Source organism: Blennius ocellaris, assembly GCF_963422515.1.
Source record: "Blennius ocellaris genome assembly, chromosome: 15".
In the NCBI taxonomy this organism is placed as follows: domain Eukaryota; kingdom Metazoa; phylum Chordata; class Actinopteri; order Blenniiformes; family Blenniidae; genus Blennius; species Blennius ocellaris.
The window spans coordinates 20,302,647-20,326,011 of record NC_137664.1 but is presented as its reverse complement, the minus strand read 5'-3'; the positions used below and the strand labels follow the sequence as shown (position 1 = coordinate 20,326,011).

At 41.0% G+C, this 23,365-nt stretch overlaps 1 protein-coding gene across 1 annotated transcript in view; it reads right to left on the bottom strand.

Annotated features, from left to right (window-relative positions):
• LOC308140472 (uncharacterized protein) overlaps positions 1–17,700 on the bottom strand; it is a gene marked incomplete at both ends in the record, with an annotated part of 120,854 nt that extends 103,154 nt beyond the window's left edge. The window contains one exon of the mRNA XM_080510287.1: positions 17,577–17,700. Within this exon, the coding sequence (XP_080366413.1) occupies positions 17,577–17,700 (124 nt within the window). The remainder of the gene's footprint in view (positions 1–17,576) is intronic.
• Positions 17,701–23,365: the final 5,665 nt, after the last annotated feature.

Here is a 23,365-nt window from a genome sequence, read left to right as displayed (position 1 = left end):
AACACACACGGACATGCAACACATTTGCAGGTAAACTATGAAGCAAAGCAAAATTATATGTGAATCTTACAGCAGCATCCAAAGAGAAAGTTTCATTTTCTCATGATTGATTCCTTGAGATCTGCTTTTCAACTATTGTTGGAAAATAAAGACATTTCATTGAAGTCCAAATACATCAAAAAGAGAAAATGTGCACGTTTCTCCAACAATACTGGTTATCCTGCTTAAACAAAGTTGGCCTTTATTTAAATGCCTTCAATACATTAGATTAACTTTATAAGACGACACTGCCTCCATCATATTTTATGCTGTTTTCTGTTTTCATAGCCATTCCTTCAGGATTCAACTTAATTCAGACTTAAATATTCTCACAAGTAGTAATGTTGAGTTTCACTCCATATTTCTGTCTTCCACATTGAAATACGTCACTATCAGCCGTATCCTGGCTCTATACGGTAACTTTCATTGTCAAGTAAGTGGAAAATATGTATACATAGTCTAATCATTGCACCTGTTAGTTAGTTTCACACAACAGCTTGTTGTTTTCTAGTTTATGAAATCAAGGTTAACCCTTTATAGATCAAAATCGGATGTTTTGTCTTTATTGTTTTGTTAAAAGATTAAAATGAAGCCCAATTAATGTTTTTGAGGGGTAAGTGCAAAGGTGATCAAAAAGTATATTGGTTTTCACAATTCTCATTGGATGTCCTAAAAAGATAGTCATAGTCTGGGCATGTTGTCCTGTACAATATCCTGCTGTTATGGAAAAGTTGTTTTGTCTCACAAAGAATGAAGTGTCATTTTGAACAGTCTGTGGAACCACTTGTCTCACCTTCGCCGTCTGGAGTGCAGACATGCACCTGGATTATTCTGATAAACAATTAATCTTAAAAAAGGCTCACCTGCTGAAGAATTGTTTCAGCCAAACTCCTGCACATCCTGTACTGTGACATTTGTCTCTTCTTATTAATAAACTATTGAAATTCTCTTGAACTTTTCAATTGTTTTCAGTCCAGTTATGCCTTTTATCTCCTGCGGTTTTACCAGGAATTGTCATGAAGCCTGCAAAAATGATCATTATTTATTTTCTTACAGAATGATTAGATTATTACTAGATTATACCTTTAGATATACAAGACCATATATGGTCATTTTTCAACAAAGGATAAAAACAGAAATATAGTTTTCAGTAAACTTTGATTTCTTGTTCTAATTATACTGTTGAAAAAAGACAAACTGACTGATTCTAAATGACTGCGTCCTCCTATTTGAGGCACATAGAACTAAAAATACATCCATTGATAAAGAGCCTTTCCTTCTTTTGAGACTAGATGAGACGAAGCTGTATTCAGTTCTTGCCTTGTTAAAGTGACCACGCAGGGCCCTGCAGGAGACGGACAACAGACTGAGTGAGGGTGTCAGACTTCGGTCCCGGCTGGAGATCCACCGGGGCGATAAAGCTCAATCCGTCTGAACTCCAATGCGAGCAGCCGGGGCAACACACCGGACTGTGAGTGCCGATTTCACAACAAATCAATCACGTGAACGTAAACAAGAGCTTTACAGGTCAGACGGGTCCTGACAGACAGCGCCTGATCCAGGTTTTGAAGGTGAGGGCACAGTTCAGCCGTGGAGAAAGCAGAGACAAAGAAGAGAAAACAGAACTGTTTTGAAGTGTTTCCCCTCAGGCTGTCACACACAGAACCCGCCGGAGTCGTGTTATGAATAACAGGAGCTGTCACCTCTTCATCAGTCGCGCTCAGCCAAACCAATAAAGATAAGCATCAGCATATGTTCATCAGGGTGAAGCTCATTGAGAAACCCATCAGGGCCTTTTCATTTCTGTCCATCAAGCTCGTCGCTCAACCTGAAGAACTGCTGCTTTTATTGAAGGTTTTACGAGTTTATTAGAGGCTCAGAAACAAGTGGAACTCTTTCATGACACCAAAGAAACCCAAAGAAACCAACAAAGCTGCAAAGATGATTGAATGTGAACTTTCATATTGTGTCACTTTGCTATGGGAATACAGTATTCTCAAAGGAAAGGCTGGGTTGTACGAATACATAATTTGTTATGAGATTTATATCGAGTAAATGCAACAACCACCAATACAATTAACTCAAGTTATTTCATTAGAGATTCATTCAGGGATGTGTTTTGTTTTAAAACAGACTTCAGTAAATGTGAGTGTTTTTTGATTGAAATTGCCAACATGAATGAGAAAGGTCACTGCAGGGCTCAAAGAGAAGTGAAAATGCAAAACTGTTGTGTTTTTCTGCTGTTGACACAACAACGGTGCGCAGAGCCACTGATAACAGAAGTTTTTGAAAAACACTTGGGCTACAACTTCTGTCATTTGTCAATACAAATGTCCCTGTTCTTCCAATGGTAACGTTTATAGCGTATTGTTTGCTGCAAGCATGCGTGTGTGGTTTCAATACGAAAACAAACAACAGTGCCAACTTGTGGCCCAACACAAAAACTACATCATTTTTGTGCGTTTCTCCCATTTCATTGTGAATACATTATTAATTATTGAGGCTGAAATTATTCCTGCGAAAAAACAAATAAACACTAATAGAAAAAATGATGATGCAAACCTCGAACAATAAAGTTTCAAATTTTAAATCCTTTTTTTTTATGAGAACTTTCATCAAAGCCTTTTTTTATTATGGTTTCTAGCTCATAATTTCTAAACATGATTCATAATATGCTTTTAAACCATAATATGAATTGAAACATGAGTCTTTATGATGTGATTATGCACAATTTGGCTCCTACAGTGGCATATTTGTGAGAAATTGGTGTATTTTTAGAGAAAAAGAACAGCTAAATTTATCCGAGGCACAATGTGCACACACATAAACACACACATATTCATACATGTAAAATCTTTGACCGCCAGGGCAAACCACTGCACACAGACGCACTGTTTCATAACCATGTGGGTTTTCTTGACCCTGAGTGACATGAGCAAGGTGCGCTGCCTGCTAAAATAAACATGGTGCTCGTTCTGTCCCGGCAGTGTTCAACATGCCATTCATACACTCCAAAATGTCCCTTAACAGATCGTTGTTTTTACAGAAAACCAAATGAAAAACAAGAAAGTTGTCACGGGTGTTTATTTTTCTTGATGAAATATAACCATTACGCTATGAGCTGATCACGTGTTATTCTGCTGGAAGCACAAACAATGTATTCACAGCCTCCCTGATTACAGTCAACTAAGTGTTTTGAACCCTTTAGCTGTGTAGTGGAACGATGTGGCGCTGCACATTTTGTGTTCACGTCCCTCTCCATTTAAACAGTCCCGCGTAAAGAATGTACAGAATGCGGTGAGTTTAATGAGTCGTCACGTCGTCTGGATCTCGTTCAAAGAGTCAGGCTCTGGTCTGAATAATTCCATTTTATCTCGAAGACTCTGGATTGAAGAGCAATTGAATCAGTGCATCTTTTAACAGAACAGATGGAACAAGTTGGAACAGACATTCAACTTCTAAGAAAATGATGTCAACTTGGATTCTGTGGTGATACCGTATATTGATTGCAACTCCTATGCTGTGAATATGCAGCTTCTTAATGTAAGTTAGGTATTGTTACGTTGCTGAAGAAGCTGAAACACTTTCAACAGCTGTGACACATTATTGATGGTGTTATGTACAGTGCACAACCTTTAAAACGATCTGCCTCATTTATAAAAGAGAGGACTTGTAAAGAGCTCACTTGGGGTACAGATAAGAGTCAAAGCCAGTGTAAAGCCCTGTTTACACAACACTATTTCAAGTGAAAATGGATGCAGAGTTTTTGGTCCGGAATGTTTTCCATTTACACGGCAACGTTTTGAAATCTGTCTGTTTACAAGGAAACACCAGGAACATGTTGAGCCACGAGTGGGTTTGTTTTTGTCATGAAACCACACACATGCAAGCAGAAAACAAAACACTTTTAACATCAATGATGGGAAAACACAGATATTCATATGGAGAGATGACCAAGTTACAGTGACTGTCAACTATAAAAATACAGAGTCCCATGAGAATGTGAACTGGGAGTCATGAAACTCTGGAGGCAAACGTTTCTTATGGTCCTTCTACTTTGCATGTGGAGAACAATTATTATGTTGGCCGTGGTGCGGAGTCTCAGTAGCTGCGTTTCAGAAATGCTTCGTTTTACCGAGTTGACACAGAGTCAGAATGTTTTTGAAGAGTTCCGTTTTATCCTGTTTCCATGGAGATGGCGTTGAAGGGTTTTCAAAAAGTTCCATCTTATGAGCGGTTTTCATTTTTAGTAGCTCCGAATACCGTTGTTGACAACATTGTTGTGTGAACAGGGCCTTGGTGACTTGGTGTGTGTGTGTGTGTGTGTGTGTGTGTGTGTGTGTGTGTGTGTGTGTGTGTGTGTGTGTGTGTGTGTGTGTGTGTGTGTGTGTGTGTGTGTGTGTGTGTGTGTGTGTGTGTTCATGTTTGCTGGTATGAGACAACATTGCATCACCTGGCATCTGTTTTGTGGAACACAAGCGTATGAAGGCACTTGCACATGTCACAGCTGCAGCAGTTAAAAGCCGCCTCCTGGCTCCACCGTGACGCTTTTTTAATGATGAATTACAATAATATGATAGTTTACACTGGTCCCGCGGGGCAGATAGACGCCTAATAAAGTCAGGATTTAGTTACGAGACGACCGTCCACAACCAGCTTTAGGTTGGATGAACCGAACTCGGGCCAAGTGCTGAAACTGAGCACCTTGTTCCAAATCATTGTAGCGTGACCGCAGGAAGACAGACTTTTCACCTCGGCAAGACAAGAGCAGTGTGATTTCAGGAATCAGCCTTAAAAACACATCTACCAAAGAGCAAAGTGAACATGTTTTTAAGCGGGTGTGAGTAAAAGCTCAATCGATATGTTTGGTCTCAACTATGGCTGCATAGTTTTGGCTGAAATCAAAATGCTAATGTTTTGTTTTTTTCATTGAAAACTCAATTTTTGATTTACATTTTTTGGGGAGTGGTGAAACAAAAGAAAAGAAAGTAAAATTCCTTATTATAATAAGGTTTTTGTATCTTTTTTCCAGAAAAATTAAAAACTAAAGTGTGAAACATTAACTTTAACCCAACATGAAGCCAAATTCTGGTCCAGTTTGTTTCAGTCACTAATTACATTCGTAGCATTGCACTTACAAGTTTTTTTGTGAGACACAGGTTTATCTGTAATCAAATCCAGTTTTTTCTACCGTGCATAAAGGGAACGATTCTTTAGCGACACCGCAGCCGTAATCCTTTCCCATGTCGCTATTTGTCTACATCAGTGAAGCCATACTATCTCCACACAACTGACCTGCGACAAAATCTTGCTTTCTGTCAGCTGATGCCATGATCAGTTTTCATTTTTGCTTTAGTCTCAACCAGCTCTTATGAAACTGCATTGTTTTCTACATTTTCAATATTGCAATATAATGATCCACCTGTGTCAGTTAACTGGGGTTCACTACATATGACGGTACAAAAGCAGAGAGAATAAGTGAAACAGCAACATTGCAGCTCATAACCTAAAACAAGAAGCTGAACTTTGTGCAATCCTGCCTGGATATTTCTTTCAAAATGAATCATAAATCACTACATTGATCATTTGCCTTGGAAAGATAACTCAGACATTAGCATATTCCTACGGTTTCTGGAAAGCAACAGAAAAGAAGCTCTGCATCATTTACTCTTAAGTAGTGAATGTGGTCTTTACTATTTTAGAGTTTTAAGCACAAAAGTCAAGCGCAAATGTTGAGTGGAAAGCACAGTACAGCACAACTACAGTAGAACCTGTGAGAAATGGAGCCAATAAGAGTTGACAAATCGCTGTGCAGACATATTTAACTCTTAACATGCCGTAATGATGGGACAACCAGCCTGATGAGGACAACGGACAGGTTTTCCTGGCAAATTTCAAGCAACACTGAAATGGCCAAAATACTTGTGGTTTTAAAGATATAACAAGTTTATTATGAGATGATGACGTCACTCAGACCCCCACATTGCCCTAATGGAACAAAAACAATTTGTACTGCTTCCTTTTCTCACCTTATACTTCTTTTGCAAGAATACATGCATACATTCCTACATTTCATACTTTAGTGTAGAGGAGTTTATTACAGACTCATATAAAATCAACAATGATAATAATAATATTAACGCAAACAGAGCTCTGGTATCGGAATAATATCGGTATCGGCAGATATTCAAATCCGGGTATCGGGATCGGATAGGAAGTGGAAAAACCTGGATCGGTGCAGCCCTAACCGCAGTCCTTCCTTTTCACCCAATCATGCCACAGAGTCCCTGATTAAACAAGTAAGAATGTAAATTGCTGCACCAGAAAAACAAAAACATTCCCACTGGCAGCCTAAACAGATCATACCTGGGCAATGTCATCATTAGTAGTTTAAACTCCACCACAGAGCAGGTGCTGAACATTTGCAAGCTGTGAAGATGCGTGCGAAACGGAGAGACGACATTCAGTCAAAGCAGAACCACAACCAGAGGAGAAGGGGAACAAACATCCAGATGGTGAAACATCCTCTTCCTCAGAGCTGTGCTGCAGGCTGCGATGGCCTGCAGGCTGACTGATGGCAGACACACCGAGAGACAACACTACAAAGTCGTCACGGAGCTCAGGTTGTAAATGTTACAAAATAAAGAATGAAAAGCTTTTTTCTTTTATTTATGTCTGGCCCCAAACATCTGAGGAACTCCGGTCTGAGAGCTATCAGCCGCTCCATCTGCCATCTGGTTCCAGTTGGGCCGGGGACGAGATTACGGTCGGGGAGTTGAGACTCTGGTCCAACATGTGGTTTGACGACCCCCCCCCCCCCACATGCCCATTTGTTCACACAAACCAAACCACAAGCTGTGACCTGCTCTGCTCCTAGAACCACGCCGACGGCCCGGTACTGTGCACTGTGCCACAGCGCCTGGTCACAGGCTGGCTAATGGGCTCCAGATCGGGGCTCGCCGGGCACTGGGGCCTCGGATCAGGTTTCATTAGATGCAGATGTGCGGTTATGGATCTGGCATTATATTGGAAGTGACATCATGGGGCTCAACCTGCTCGGCGCACGTGAGAATCTCAGCGACGTGGTTGGTGCTGCGCTTTTGATCCGGTCTCACTCAAGGGCTTCAAGATGTGACATAACTGCTGCACAGGGCGCTTAAGTGATTATGAATGGCAAGATCACAGAGTCGTGGGTGTCAGAAGACAAATGAAATCCCATGAAAACTATGCATATCTTATTCATCATAATGAAAAGTAACGTGGCGTTTGAAACACTGTTAGTATAATTCACATGTTTGAGACATCAAGCTCTTCTCTGAAACAGTGTCTCTTGATAATGGCGGCATTTTTGTAAATCAATTCAAATGTAAACACTATAATCACAAAAACTGAAGGGTTACACCCAATCACTGCACATTCAAATCCATGTGTACGTGTTCTCACAATGTCAATGTTTATAGCATTTTGTTCCTTTTTCGAGCATGTGTGTGTGGTTTCAATACAAAAACAAACAACAGTGCCAACTTGTGGCTTCGCATGATGACGACATCATGTTCGGTGCTTCTATGTAAATGAACATCATTTTCAAAACGTGTAAACGTAAACCTTTCTTGAAAAGAAATTTTTGCTTGAAATGTTGTGTAAACTGGCCTTAGGCTTTGGAAATGAATTGTGTCTTTACGTCATGCTGATATCTAAAGATTTATATCAGGGAAAATGCTTCAGAAGATGCAGAAGAAATACAACAATGAGAATGGATGTTATGAGAATGGATGGATGTTAAATATTTGCCCAGAATTTTCTGCCAATTCAAAAGAACCAGAGCAGAGCTTATGATGCAAAAACTAACCTTTAACCTTTAACACTGCAGGTAAATCCTACTGCTGGTGTCCAACTGAATCCATCTATAACCAGAAACAGTGTTCTCATATTCTCAGTATATTACCCTACATGTACACTCAGATAATATGAATCAAACTAAAGACCGTACACATATAAAATACTTTTTTAGTTTTTGTCTGATATCTTTGTGCTAAAACATTGTGAATGCAAGAGAAATTCTTGATTTTAGGGATGCACTGATACCGATACCAATATCAGTATCTACTTAGGAGAAAAAAACCCAAAAAATATGTACATGCATGAGATCAAATATCGCTCAGGAAATCTATTTGAAGGCGTCTTTGACATCTCACATGCAGCACCTTGCATCAGCTGCAATGTTCACTACACAATAGTGTTTAGCCATAAAGACCCAATAATAGAGTGAATCATAGAATCAATCCAGATGTGGATTTAGAAATATTGAATATCATTCATAGGATTAAGCAAGACAAAATCACAAAGGCTTTACCTTTAGAAAGCACGAATGAGTTACTTATTGATTCTGAGCAGAAGTTGAAAGAAAAGCTCTGATGTCTGCAATGAATTTCTTGTGATGTATCTTAAGCCAACAAACTATTGGACTAATCATTACAGTCTTAGTAAGATTTCACTTTAATTTCATGGAAGAGTATCCAGCAAGAATCTGTTGTTGGCCAGCAATAAAGATAACCTCAGGATCAAGTCCTCACAGCGCAGAAAACATTTGGAAACGACGTAATCTAAACCACATTCACGTCATCTATGGTGAACATGACTGAAAACATTTTTTTTCTGTCTTTCAGAAGAAGCATTCCAGATTACGAAAACGTTTACTGAAGATTCACATGAAGGCTGCTCAGTTTCCCAGAAGGTCAAGACAGCAAGTCAGCAATTATCACTTTTGAAATGGGCATGTTAGAGGTTTGCTGGCCGTTATGTGAGCGAACGGCTCATCGTGAGAAGTGCGGAGACACAGTCAGCAACACCTCCTAAAAGTCTCAAAGGCGTTTGTTCCCAGCAGCTGTGCTGCAAACTGCTCTGGAGATGCCGATCTCACAGGGTCAGAGGTTAATACAGGCTATTCCAGGCATATGGGAGATGGCTAGGAGAGATAGATAGATAGAAGGATGGATGAATACAAGGATTGGAAATGACACACACATGCCTGAATTCAAGCCCCTTTGAAGCCGAGCATGTTTTCACCCAAAGAAAGCATAAGAAACTGTATCTTGGAAACAAGTTGCTCTCGTAAATTAAAAAAAAAACCAAAAAACGTCACTTTATGTGACAACAGTCCACAGCCGGCCACTGTGAAGACTTGTAGTGTTTTGAGTATCTCTTTATATGAAAATGACGCTAAAAGCCACTGAAATGGATATTGTTTTCAAAGCATTGATGCAATACCTTTCTGAAATGCAAAATTTCAAAAACGATCAATTTTCACTTGTAACGTTGAGGAAACAGGGCCTGATTTTTTGCAGGGCAGATGATCTTTCAGAGGATGCATTATGTTGCAGTTTAAGGTGACAAATGTGACAGTTTCATGAAAGAATAGTCAATGGCTTTTCAATTAAACTGTGTCACATAACAGGAATTCATCCAACTGCTGCCTTTCACTTCAGGCAATCAATGGAGTGGTTTTGACCACAGCTGAAGGTGAGAAGAAAATGAAAGAATCCAAACATAGAAAAGTCTCAGAGGAGAATAGGAAGCTGCATTTGGGCATATTTATTCCAGAAAAATGTGTTTGCATGCAATGTTTTGAAAACAATGTCTGTTTCTACAGAAATGCTGAAAACAAGGTAATTTTCCGGTAAGACCACGACTTGGTACTGTTACTTATTTTTGTAATGGAACCACATGCACATGTGCACAGAGAACAATACGATATGAACCTTAACAATGGTACACAGACATTCGTATGCACAGAAGATGACGTTGGATTGTTATTCCAGGTGACTCAACTATAAAACCACTAAGTCTCAGGGGCATGCTATGACTCGGGATTTTCTCTTATTGAGGTAACTTCAAGGATTAACACTGGGTTTTCCTTACTTCAACGCTCGTTCACCAGGATCAATCACCATGGTAACTTACTCTAAATGTCTAACCTGCTCCCAAGTCGGTTATGTTCTGGATAAGATCGCAGTGAGTGTAAAAGCCCCGCCTCCAAACCAATCAGATCCCTTGGAAAATGACCTGCCCATCCTTAGATAATCCTCATTGGTGTGCAGGTTCAGAGCAGAACGGAGCGGTGAAGAGAGGAGACAGAGTTTATGGAACAATCTTTTTGACAGAGTAAAATAAAGCCTTGTCACTGAGGCTTTGAAGGATGTTTGTTCTTGTTCTCGACTTGCTCCAAGTCTGTTTCGCTCCACGAGGGTTGCATTTGTAATGACTAGGTTCATAATAATGGTCACGCCTGACAGAACTGCAGAAACATTTAATTATGGAGTGGCCATCTACTCGTGCCGTCACGGTGAGGAAATAATATTCCAACACAAAATGCGCTCACATGGAGAAATCTGAGCCTCAAAACAACTCAAAATATAAACTAAGAGAAGAGCACTGGGGAAGTTCTGCCTGAAACGTTTCTGCTGTAATAAAGTGAAACTGAGTGATCACAGTGCCGTACCTTATATTGTCCAATGAATTAATATTGCATTATCTCACAAAATAAGTTGGGAATTTTCTGGCTGCGGCAACCGTGTTGCTTTTAGCATGGTGGATGTGTTTTGATTCTTCATGTTTTCAGAGCATAACTGCTCCCTCAATACACTGCAGGGTTTCTCCATGTGTGCGATTGGTCCAACACTGCAAACCGCGCCCCTTTCGTGTGAACGCGCACTGATCCTGAAGGAAAAACTCTCGGTTAAATTACTAAGTTGTTAACCCGTTTTGTGTTAACGCTTATCTGTTAACCAGGGAACAGAGAGAGATCCTGAATATGTTTATCACAGGTCGTAGTATAGACCACTGGAGAATATGAACGGGGAGGCATGACACTCTGGAGACAAACATTGTTCTTATTGTCCATCTACTGCACATGTGCAGAAGAACTATTTACTGCAGTCATGGGGCGTATGTGGTTTCCACTGTTTCGACGGAGACCTTGTCGGAGCATCAGTGGATTCGAGTTGGATTTGTGCTTTCCCTTGAAAACGCTGTTGTGTAAATGTGGCCTTTGTTTTACTGCCCATGATGGTTCACCAGTACATGCGATATGTGGAGAGAAATAAATGTTAAACTTGTTTTGATTTTGGGCTGTAGTTGTCTTGGCTGGGGCCTGTTAAAATTGATAAGAACAGGTGCAAACCAGCTTACTCGCAGTTCCTCTATTTTGATGTCCCGTGACTGGAAAAGCACGGGCGGGGACAGCGAGGAGGAGGGAGACCTTGGAGGAGATAGAAAAAGGAGGCAGTAAGGCTGAGCCGGGGCTCATCTTCATTCTTTTCCTCTGTATTCGCTTTGGCCCTGTTTTTTGGTTCTGAGAAGCAAGATCCATCCGTGGTGAAAGGCTCTGAGAACCCAGAAATATTTCTGTAAGTGTTTTTTGGTAGATTGCTTTGTAATAAAACTCATGTGTTGATTTCATTCTCAAGTTTCATGTTTGGTGGCTTCAACTCACTGTGGTTTTCCATTTTCCTTACACGGGGAGCGAGCAGTCCCTCCTCGGGGGAGCGGGCCCCAAAACAGGACATAAACCAACACTATAAAGCAATGCTGAAAGAGCTAAATGGCTGAAACTGAAGCTATGAGCACCAAGTAGAATGTAAATCATTGAATTAATGTTGACATCTTTCCATAGAAAAGTTATCTGTAGCAGCAAAAGCAAAGTCAAATGGAAATAAAGACTTACAAATTAGGCAAATTGTGTGATGATTTACATTTCACTGTATAAAGAGCAGGAGAAATCAAGCGTCTAATTAGTGAAAATTAGTGTACAAACGTCACAAATGTTATCAAGTTTGCTTCATAATCTGTTCAAATTTCATCAAATCTTTGGATAACGACCAATTTATAATCCCTTACCTCCAATCTAATCTTCAATTCTTGAAACACATGGCGGATCAAGTCTGCAGCTCCTTCACAGATTCATGTCAGATGGGATTAAAGGCCGGCAGCATGGTTATCTATCCACCGCCTGGCTTTTAGGCGCGCACACTCGTCCGCCCAGCTTCAAAGTCTCATCTGAGCTGCTTTGACAAAGACACCTTTGTAGAACAGATAAATCAGCGACGGAGGAATTTCTCTTTCACCGTCGCCGTGAGAATGAACACAATTCATCAAGTCCAAGTGAAAGGAATGTTTCATGTACTGTACAGGTGATTTATGGACGTCATAAAGGGCTCAGGAACCAAGGTGAGCGAGGATTGCACAACAGACCACAGTGGAAGATATTTAGTAGAGTCTCTGGTCTGTTCTGTTTTACACAGTGTGGATTATCATAATAATATCAGAGGATTGATTTAATCCAAAGTGAATCTATTGTACACCTATTAGTTTTCAGTGAGGAGGCTTATCAGTGACTTCAAATCAAGTAATGTCTGATCCATGAAGCCTCGTCTGCTTTACTGTTACTGAAATGACTCCACCTTGCTGATGACATCATCAATAGATTCAGGTCTGCTGAAGCAGGGAGAGACTAAAACATGCTAGGACAGGGGCTCTCGAGGACCGAGGTTGGAGACCTCTGGTGAAACTTCCGACTCTGTGCAGTGAATCGACTTACTGGTGTGGCTCCTCATACGGCTCCTCCTTCTATTCCACCTAATCGTGTTCACCCAACCAATCAATAGACCAATCAAGGGATCCTATGAAAACATTGTCAAGCTGCCAAAACCAAGACAAAAAACACTTGATGTCTGTCCATGGTAATCAGGACCTGGCAGGAAACCAGGGGGTGACTGGATCACATGTTCAAAAGTGGATATATGGGGACAACCTCCATATTCTGACCTTGTTGAGCAGCTCTTGGATTTTGGCCACGGGTGCCTAAAGATGCACTGAAAAGAAACTTTGATCACATCTAAATTCACTGCTGGCAAAGGCTACGAGATGAGGTCATCGGCTGTTTCATTGGATTGACTGCAAAATATTTATGGGATAGAAGTTCCAGTGCAAACTTTTCTGGTAAACTTAAATGAGAATCCTCATATAACTGTCCCTATCTGCTTTTGCATGATTCATGACATGTGAATAGATCTCACCTGGGAAAGACCGACAGATGGAAATGTCCAAACTATGCATAATATGGAAAGTGGCCCATTTTTAGTTGGTTTGTGGAATGTCGCATACAACAGGATCCGACCGTGAGGATGCCTGTTTGTCCAAGTATGACAGCCACTTGACCACTGCTTTAACTTTCATTGTGTTTTGGGTGTCTGTGCATGGAGTCACTGAAAACAAAGCTGATTTAAAATCGCTTCAACTCCATGGAAACGGGGGGGAAACACAACTGAAACGCTGCTACTGGTCATGCACACCATGGCGTAGTAACTACTTCTTCTCCATACGTGTGAGTAGATGGACAATAACAACATTTCCTCCAGAGTGTCATGACTCCCAAGTCGCCATATTGATGAGGAGGCTTCAGTTGATCCGTCACATCATGACAGCCGTCCGGCAAGCTTTCCTCAACAGGTTTGTACTTCTTGCGACAGTAAGCGCAAGGAGCAACAGACCAACTTTGTTCCCCCTTCCTTTGATTTGCAGTATCAGCAGAAACCACACATTTCTGAATGAGGTTACATCTGGAGCAGGTCTTTGTTTAACAAAGGAAACCTGACAGTAAAATAGTAAACACATGAGGAGTAACATAATCACAAACAGCTTTGAAAGGGGTCTTTCCCTTTTACATGTCACTCCTGAAGGCTGAGCGGGTTGTATATTTTTGTTATTTGTGAGAAATCACCTGAAGGCGAGTTGGCTCCAGAATATGAGCATCTCTTCAGCGGGTGCATGGGAAGAGAATACTGCGCCAAGAATTGTAGTGATTGCTGCAGAGATGAGCAGCTCCGTCCACGCTCACTGATTGTATCGGGGAAGACTACCACGGCAATGTTACGTAACGTAATGCCATCAACTCGAAGTGCAAAAATAGGCAGGGCTCAATCAACAGCCTGCCAGCCCCCGTCGGTCTAATCTAAACTCTCAGCTGGCTCCCTCTCAGACTCCTCTGTTTGGGTTTCTCCGTGATGGCGTGGAGGAAATGTGATCAAATCCATGCATTAGAGTACACAACGCGTAATGTTGTGGAAGCCACTCAAAACACTCAATAGCTCCTGGCAAAGGTCCAACGTGAGACCGACCTCCACTGGTTTTGGGTTCCATTAAAAAGCTTGGCGTGTCACTGTGTCAACAGTACTGATAAAGCAAAGCCAGAGCCAGACAAGGAAAGCAGTGATGAGACGACATGGCAGCACGGGGAGAACAATGTTTTGATTAGCTTAAGTCTGCTCGCCACAATGAAAGCATTCCATGTGATTTAATAACTACACATGACTTTTAGCTTCCACATGTGTTATACGCAAACTGAAGACATTTTCTCAGCATGATGTATCTGACAAGTCCAGGCGTCTCTACTGGGTCGTGTAAAATGGATCTGGGGATCAGGCTGGGCTGGTTCCTCTGCAGTCTGCTCTGTAATAAAGCGATAAAACATTTTAATCTGATGGATTTAAGGATTGATCAACTATGGTGAGGGCAGTCTTAATGAAAAGGTGGAAATAACTCAAAGTTAATGCTGAATTGGAAAGTAAAGAAATGAGGAATATCAGTGTGAGCAATGTATGAAGAAGAGAGTTGGACTTTTTCATTTAACGCTTTGAATTTACGACGAGACTTGTTGATGTTCAATAAAGGCTTCGGGTTAGGTTTTAATTAAAGAGACAGACATGTCTTAAAAGTTCTTGATTTTTCTTTGAGGAGCTGTTGAAGTAATAACAAACTCCTGTTAAAAGTAATTGGCCTGTAGTGAAAATAGCTCCAGCCTTATTGTTTCATTATGGTCAGAGTGTCGTCCTTCTTCTTCTTCTTCCTCCTCCTCCTCCTCCTCCTCACCGGGGCGGTGAGCTGATTCACTGACTGGAGCAGCAGCTGACGAGAACTGGAAGTTTTTCATCTGGATCCAAAGTGAACACCTGACGTCAGGCCAGCGCGTTGCCATCCTCCTGCGTTTGAAGGAGCCTCAAAGCGTGAAGTGGCCGTGTTATTAGCTGCATGAGCACATGAATTTGGACGAAGTTTTCAGAGGTTGATGAAGAAAACATTCACAAATGGGTGGCGTTGAAACGTTGGAGGGTGTGATTGACAATTCCAGGGTTTCAGGACGAAATCGGTTTATACTGTTGGTGCACTGAGTTTTCGTATTGATAACTTTGGGATTCAATTTTATTTCAATGGCGCACAATACAACCGTCATCTCAAGACCCTTTTACATAGAAAAACCCAACAAATCCACATGATTAAGCAGAGACAGTAGAAAAGAAAATCACCCTTTTAAGAGGAGCAAACCTTCAGAACCAGTTTCAGACTCTACTCAATTCAATTCAAACATAAATTCGCCCGCAGCAGATGAAATGATCAAACTGTAAAAACTGTGCCATGTAAGCAAACCTCCACCTCCGTTCTTTCAATCCATAAAAAAAGTCTGCAGAACAGGATTTATGTGTTCCACCTATTGACACAAGGTATTCTCCAGCCCCGTAGCTTCACCTCACCATTACACTTCAACTTAACCCTGACCCCCAACCTTCACTGAGCAGTGACTTTTGGCCTACAACCACATCTAACTCCTGAAGACATCAGACATATGGTGTTGTTTACCATTTCGGTCCCTACAAGGTAACTTAGACCCCCCAAGGTGAGCAAACCAACACACACAAGATTGTTGTAGCATAACTTCTGGGGCCCAATTCACAACATATTGGATTCCCTGCCGTTGCGTTTTGGCCACGAGGCTGATGGGACTGAACAGCTCTCAGGTTGCAGACCCCACAGTGTCAGTAAAACAAGTGCACACACACACACACACACACTCGTTTTCACAACCCACCTCTTAACGCAGTGCTTTTCCTTCCTTTGCTTTTTGTTCTCCCCAGGGTAACTCTGATCCCATCACTGTTCTGAGCTTTTTTACGGCCATACGGCGTATAGTCATTACCTTACGCCGCACTGTTGCATTCAGTTCTTGTAGGTTTATCGTATTCAAACTTTATACATAAGTGATGTATGCCGAACTTCGATTATGGGTAAATGGATTTGACTTAAAGAGAGCTTTTCAACTGCTTTATGCCATTGATCACATTCACCCATTGACCCCCCCACCACCCCAGCCACAGACCGCTTGTAAAATATCACTGACAGTTAATATTCCACATTCAGCCCAGTTTGATCTTGAGCTTACCGGGCTGATAACATAGTGGCATTACAATGTTTAAATCTAAACTTTTTTTTCATTGTTGTGGTGCAGAGTATAGGCGATGAAAATTTCTATAAAAAAAAAAAAAAAAAAACTATTACTACAGACTACAATCTCAACACAGCGAAGTGTAAAATACAGTGAAATGTCCAAAGTACTCCTCCAATAGTTGTTGCATTATGTATGATTTTAGAAACTCACCCTGACAGCATGGCTTTGAGGCTAATTCTGGTTTACGAACAATCATCCCCAATACCTCAGCTCAGGTCTCAGTGTGTGTTGTGGTGCTACTCTCAAGAAATTTGTTCAGAAAAAGCAAAAAAAATTATGTTTTCATTAGCGATTTCTTCCATTTGCTTGACGGTTTAAACTGGATTGGAGTCACTCGTGGGACAGTTTTGACCCACAGGTCCAATGTTTGACACCCTGTCTTTGATTGTTAGACTTTCCCGACAGCTTGTTCTCATGAGGAGGCCAGTTACCACACAAAGTCAACCAGTGAAGCAAATTTGTAGGTCAGGTGTCCCAAACCGTGGTCCTGGAGAGCTGCTGTCCTGCACAGTTTAACTCGCTCACTGCTTCAACCCACTTGAATAGAATGATCATGTTATCAGCGAGCACCACAGCAGGGCGAGGACTAAAACAAGCAGTACAAGGGCTCACCAGGACCTGGACTGAGGACCTAAGTCTACCTTATTCACCTCACAATGAAACAACACACACAGAGAATGTTTAGGTCTTTTGGACCAGGCAGTGACAAAAAAAAAAAAGCAAAAATAAAGAAATAAATAATACCAAAACAGTTTTGAAATGTGAAAGCGTTTCCCTCTGAGCTTAATAGAGTATTTATTTTATTTTCTAGTCTATAAGAGCTGAACTCTTGTTATGGCGACATGTGTTAATTATTTTCATATTAATTGAAGTGAATAGTCATGAAATAAACTTATAAGTTATTTTAGTCCAAATCTCTAAATTACAACCAGTTTTCAGAGCTCAAATGTGAAAAAGACCCTCACTATTCTCTTTTATGAAGTCAAATGCAAAATAAAATGTAAAAAAAGTCACACAAGCAAAGCCTTTATAAAAGTCTTATCGTATTTCCATGCATTTTTCCCCACCTCGGTAGTAAAAGAAAGTCACACAGGCCGTTAACCTGCTGTCATGTTTATGACCACAGACATAAAGTGGATGTGGGACTTGTCATCCTTGTAAAGCGGCTCTTCGGCAGTGCGTCATGACGCACGGCTCTTACCTGCGCGCAGCATCCCGGAGCCGGACTCTCCTCCGAAACCCTCCGCCGAGTCCTCAGGTGAGACGGCGCGTGCCGCCAACAGCCACACGAGGCACAGTGAACATTTCACCAGGCACAGCAACATTTCCCTGCCTCTGTGCAGCACGTGCAAAGAAGAAGGTTGCAGAGAAGAGGAATCTAACCCAGAAACATCTTAAGATGTTCTGATCCCTGCGCTTCCTCGTGAAGAATGGATTCACTGAAACAAACTGGTCATCTTCTTCACCTCTCCTCCTCCTCCTCCTCCTCCTCCTCCTCCTCCACAGCCTTTCTCCTCCTGCAGCTGCACCTCCTCACTGCAGCCCCACCACAGGCCCCGCCCCTTTCCCCTTTAATGCAGGCCAATTAAATTCCTGCAGAGCCTTCGCCCGTTCTGTCCTCAGCCCAGTGTCCAACTTCATGAAACATCAAGATCCTCCACTGCAGCCTCTGCTCACAGCGAGACTTCACACTGGACCAGGACTCAGCAGGAGAGTGAACAGGTGGACAGGCAGAAGAAAGCAGAAACGCTTGAATTCGCTGCTGACTAATACAAGTCTCAAAGCCTCCGCTCAGTGTTGTGTTGTGTCCATTACTCCTCAGGAATAATTTTGTTAAAAAAGCATGTGCAAGAAGAACTATCTCCTACAGCCATGGCCTGGATGTGTTTTATCAGTGGCAGAGTTGGACCGTTGTCAAATCGTTATATTTTCAGAGGCTCCGAACACCATTGTCATGTAAACACCCGAAACCCTACAAAGGTTTTCGCTTAAGAAAACCCAGTTTTACATCCCTTCTGTGCCGTTACGTTTATGTCAGTTCAGAAAATGGAAAGATATGGAAACTGAGTTCATATCATTCAAATTAGACTTAGGCTCTGTTTACACGACAACGATTACGAGTCGATCCGCAAAACTTTCTTCACTTTTGAGGGGTTCGTTTACACGATGCACTGTATCCGCAGAGTTTTTAATCCGGCTCCCAAGGTGGAAAGTTTCTTTCACAGCCGCTAATCCCTCCTGCTGGAGGCTATAGCCTCCCCCTTACTTCCCCTTCCATCCCTTGTAAACAAACATGGCGACCTGCAGTCAGTATCCTAGTTTGATCGTCCATATCAGTAGTTTTATAGTTGAGAGTTCACCCCCGATCACATCCGATGCGTCATGAGTCCATGCGGATGTCGGGTACTCTCCATTTTCTTCATGTTTATAGTGTACTCTTCATTACAAAATCAAGCAACAGCGCCCTCCAACGGCCCGGCATATTAACTACATCGTTGTCCCTGCGTCCGCTGCCACACGTTGTCGTGTAAACAGGGCCCGAGGCAGAAGTTGTGTGTTTTCTCTGGCCTGAAATATCACAGTCGCCCATTGTTGTGAGGCAAAGAAAGGAAGAAGGTGTGTACTCAGGAGAAGAGACAGAATCAACCTTCAGCCACAACAGTATTGAAAGTTTTCACATTTTTTCACAGCCGTGGTAAACAAGCAGGCAGCAGTCAAAATGTTTGCTTGCATTAGATTAAAACTATAAATCATCTGCTGTCCATGTGTGAAAAGAATGAGTTAGAAAACAAGTCAGTGGTGATGTGATGCGGCTCAAACTGTCACCACACACACTCGTGTGAAATTAAAGTCAGCGATTGCGCTTGAAAGCCGGGGCTTTTCTCAACCACAACATGAACGCAGTGTTACTCATTTAAGGCATTGTGATACATTACATGACGTGAGTATTTGATATAAATGTAGAAAATTCTGCTTGTTTTAACAACTTGTAAAAATTTCAAAGAAGACATTGAGTCTTTCAAAAAGATTTCTCAAGAATATAGCGGACACTGAGACCTGAGCTGAGATGTCAGTGATGCGACCATGAAAGATATCAAACCTCAAAGTCATGCTGTCAGTGTGAGTTGGTAAAAAGATGCAACAGCAATAGGAGTTTATTTGGGGACATTTCACTGTATTTCTTTCAGCACGTTTCATTAAAATTGGCTGACTTGTAGTCATTGTCTGTTGGAATTGTTTGATTTTGTGAAAATACAGACGTCTTCATTACATACACGCTGCAAGCACAACAACGAAAACCTTTAAAACTTTAAACTTAAAGGTTATTATGGCACTAGCATACCCACCTGGCCCACTCGAGATGTGTGTGGCATCTGAAGTAACATCTGTGAATGCTTTATTTTATATTGGACACAAAACATTTTCCTAAGGTGTGGGTCATATAAATCCCTCTACATATTAACTGCATTATATTTCAAAAGAAAACCCCTTTTTAAATTATTTAATTTAGTCAAAACTGGTTTTGATTTCTACCACTAAATCACATTGAAGTGGACCATGTAAATGGTCTCTAGGTAATATTGCTCCATGGTTTGTTCCAGAAACACAAAAACAAGCCAGGAACAATAACTGGCTGTCATCATGTGCACTTTCTTTCTATCTGATTAGACAACCTGATGTTTTTCAAGGCATTTATCCGGGCAGAGAGGAGCTGCTGGAGGTCAAGATGAGGATCAGAGTGAGAATCCAGGATGATTTAAGTGACTTTGACTGTTCAATGGTTGTTGATTTAGAAATGGCTGGTTCGAGTGTTTCACAAATGTTGGGATATACTGGGGGTTTTTTCACTGACAACCATATGTACAGTTTACAGAGAACAGTGTAAAGATGGAAAATATCAGTGAGTTCCAGTTCCCAGGGCGTTGGCGTAAAAAGAGTACTGGAGGACAAACCAGTGGTTATAACACAGGTCTGCAGAAGATCATTATTGAACTCAGATCAACCTCGCAGGAGAAGACAACCACAGTAAGGTGTCATAGAAACAAAGTAAATCCAATGGAAGATTTAAAAACCATATCTGATGAATCTGGACTTCATGAAACATCATTAAGCAGCAATAAGTCTCGTTCCATAGCGACACAAACAACACAGGTAACGGCTCTGGCCTGGCCGATTGAATATCTTCCTTTGAAGACTATATTTTAGGTGATGGTACTATTTTGTTCACCATTATGATCATCCTACTATTAATGTCGATTTGTAGTCAATTTCATCTCCAATATTAAAACACTTTGTAAAATGTTGTTTTTAAGAGGCATTCTATAAATAAAGTTGCTGTGGATGATGAATCATTTCTACTGCTGCTTTCACTTGATTGGCTTAACGTTTCACATGAATCTGGACTGTTCAGGGTCTTGGCTCTGCTTTGATAGTGTGGCGTGGACTTCCGATGTTTTGAGTCCTACTACACTACAACGATTTAAAAACAGAAATGGCAGAAATGCTGAAAATGTTTGCTTTCATGTTTGGCCACTAGTGGGTACTGTTCTTTTTTTTTTTTTTGCAATACGGTGATTGTCAACTAATAAAACTTTCAAGTCCCCGCAGAATATGGACTGAGAGTCATGACACTCTGGAGGAAACGCCATTGTTATTGTCCATCGACTGAGCATGTGCAGAAGAGCTATTTACTACAGCCATGGTGCGCATGCAGGTTTGCCTGCGTGAAATGTACGTTTTTTTCAAAACGTTCCATCTTTGGAGCCGTTTTCACAGAGCTGTGTTTTCAGCGCCTCTTGACTCTAGAACGAAAGCAGACGAGGTCAAACCAGGATGTACCTCACGTTGTTGGGGGTGAACGTACCTGCAACTGTTTCGCTGAAAGAAACAAATGTGCAGAAAGCAACATGTAGGAATGTTTCATCGGATGATGTTCAAGCATCGGATTCAATGAAATGTAATGAATTCCAAACCTCAGTAATGAGACACTTCAGTACAGCGTTCAAATATCCGCATGTTGCCATTTCATCATCATACCTCTTTATTCAAGGACTTATATTCATACAAAAACCAAACGACTGCGGGAGACACAGTCAAGAAACAGATCAGGCAGCGAAGGATTCAGCCGCTCCAGAAACAGCTCGTTTCCACTTTGGCAGTTCTGAGAGAGAGAAAAAAACAAAACAATTCAAGCTTTTTTTTTTGGTTTTTCTTGTTTTCTTCTTGCTTTTTACCTGAAATTGATACATTTGTTGTTGTATTTTGATAGAAGATAGAAAATACCACCAGTACATAAATCATACAAATCATGACCTTAGTGAAGCAGAACAATTCCTCAGTTCTTTTTTTTTTTTGGGGGGGGGGGGTCTTTTTGTTTTTTACATGCACATTTTCTTTTCAGAACATGCAACCGGGACATGTGGAAAGGGGGCAGCCATTCAAAACCTGTGAGAGAGCAAACAAAAACAAACCGTGGCACCTTGTAAAGGTTTGAACATGTCGATTCTATATATTTCTTTAATACATTTCAGGTCTACTGCTCCAATACAGCAACTTACAACGACAGGCAATCTATTGTTACGGTGACAGAGACCAGACCCACACCGACACTTAGACTTTACTGCTTTAAAGTCTCACACGTCTCCTGTTAGAGCCATCAAAAAGATTTCACATTTATGGAACAAGGAAAAAATGAGGAAACAATCCGGACAACATATTTGGAAGGTCTGCACTTTCAATCAGACTCGTGAAACTCCCAGAAGATATTAAACTTGTGCAATGAAATCTGAAGGTTTTAATAAAGGTAAAGTGGGCCACTACACAATTACAATGGTCCATTGAAGAATGAAAGGTCTGCCTGGTAAACAATCACATGTGACACGTCCAAGTTTTTATCCCGAGGGACAACATTTGCTCGTGTTCTCTAAAATCTTTCATGTTTACGTCCTGTAAAAATGGGTCAAATAAACTGCAAAATGTGTTTTCAGTGTCTGCAGAACTTCAACTGGTGTGGAAAACCATTAAAAACACATTATCAACCATAAAACAGCACGAGTTAATGTGTTTTCACACACACAATCACTGGATTTATGATTCCCACATGCACTATCACTACCAATTCATTCAGTATCGCTGAATCTGAACGTCAGCATGGGCTGGACATTAAATGAATCTACGGTTTCCCGCAGTTTTGTAAAATGACTGTTTTTAAAAGCATTTAATAAAAGACTGCTACTGTCACACCAACACATTAAATTGAGGACTAAAACATCTGCAATCTCTTATGGCCTGTATCAAGAGATTTTTCATTTTAGCAGCGCTGAAAACATTTTGGTTCGGTCTTATATTGAGGCTTGGTGACTGTCGGAAACATAAAACAGATCATCAGAATCTTTATCCTGCAATGTTATGATAAGAAGAGGTAGAGTCGGAGTATGGTCAATGTTTTGTGTCATCCTGGCAGAATATTAGTCACTCGTGGTGAATCACAGCACAAAAAAATGGAAAATCTAATCTGTGGAAGGTTGCATTAACAGGTAGAGAAATTCAGTGTACAACTTGGATCACTTGAAATTGAAATGTATGAGGCATTTATTCATCCTTTAAAAAACCTGCAGTAGACAGGCTTTGATTTGGAGGAACAGGAAGCTGCACTGACACTCGCAGTGGTACCAGCATAAAAAAATAGAATGACACAGCAAGAGGCAGGAGTCATCATGCTACTTTTACTGAGATGCAGGAAGCCATATTAGGAAATGCAAAAGTCTTTACTGGTATAGAAGCTAAAGATCAGATAGATAGTGATAGAAGTTATAATTAAATATATTGGGCACCTAAAAAAAAACCATATGAGCTATGTGTGCTTAGCAGAAATGGATCAGGCCACCAAACTCTAAAGAAATGTTTATACTTATTAAACCAATGAGCTGATTGGTGGTTTTAATGACGTCACAAACCAATAAAGGCGGATTGGACAGTCAAGCCCACAAC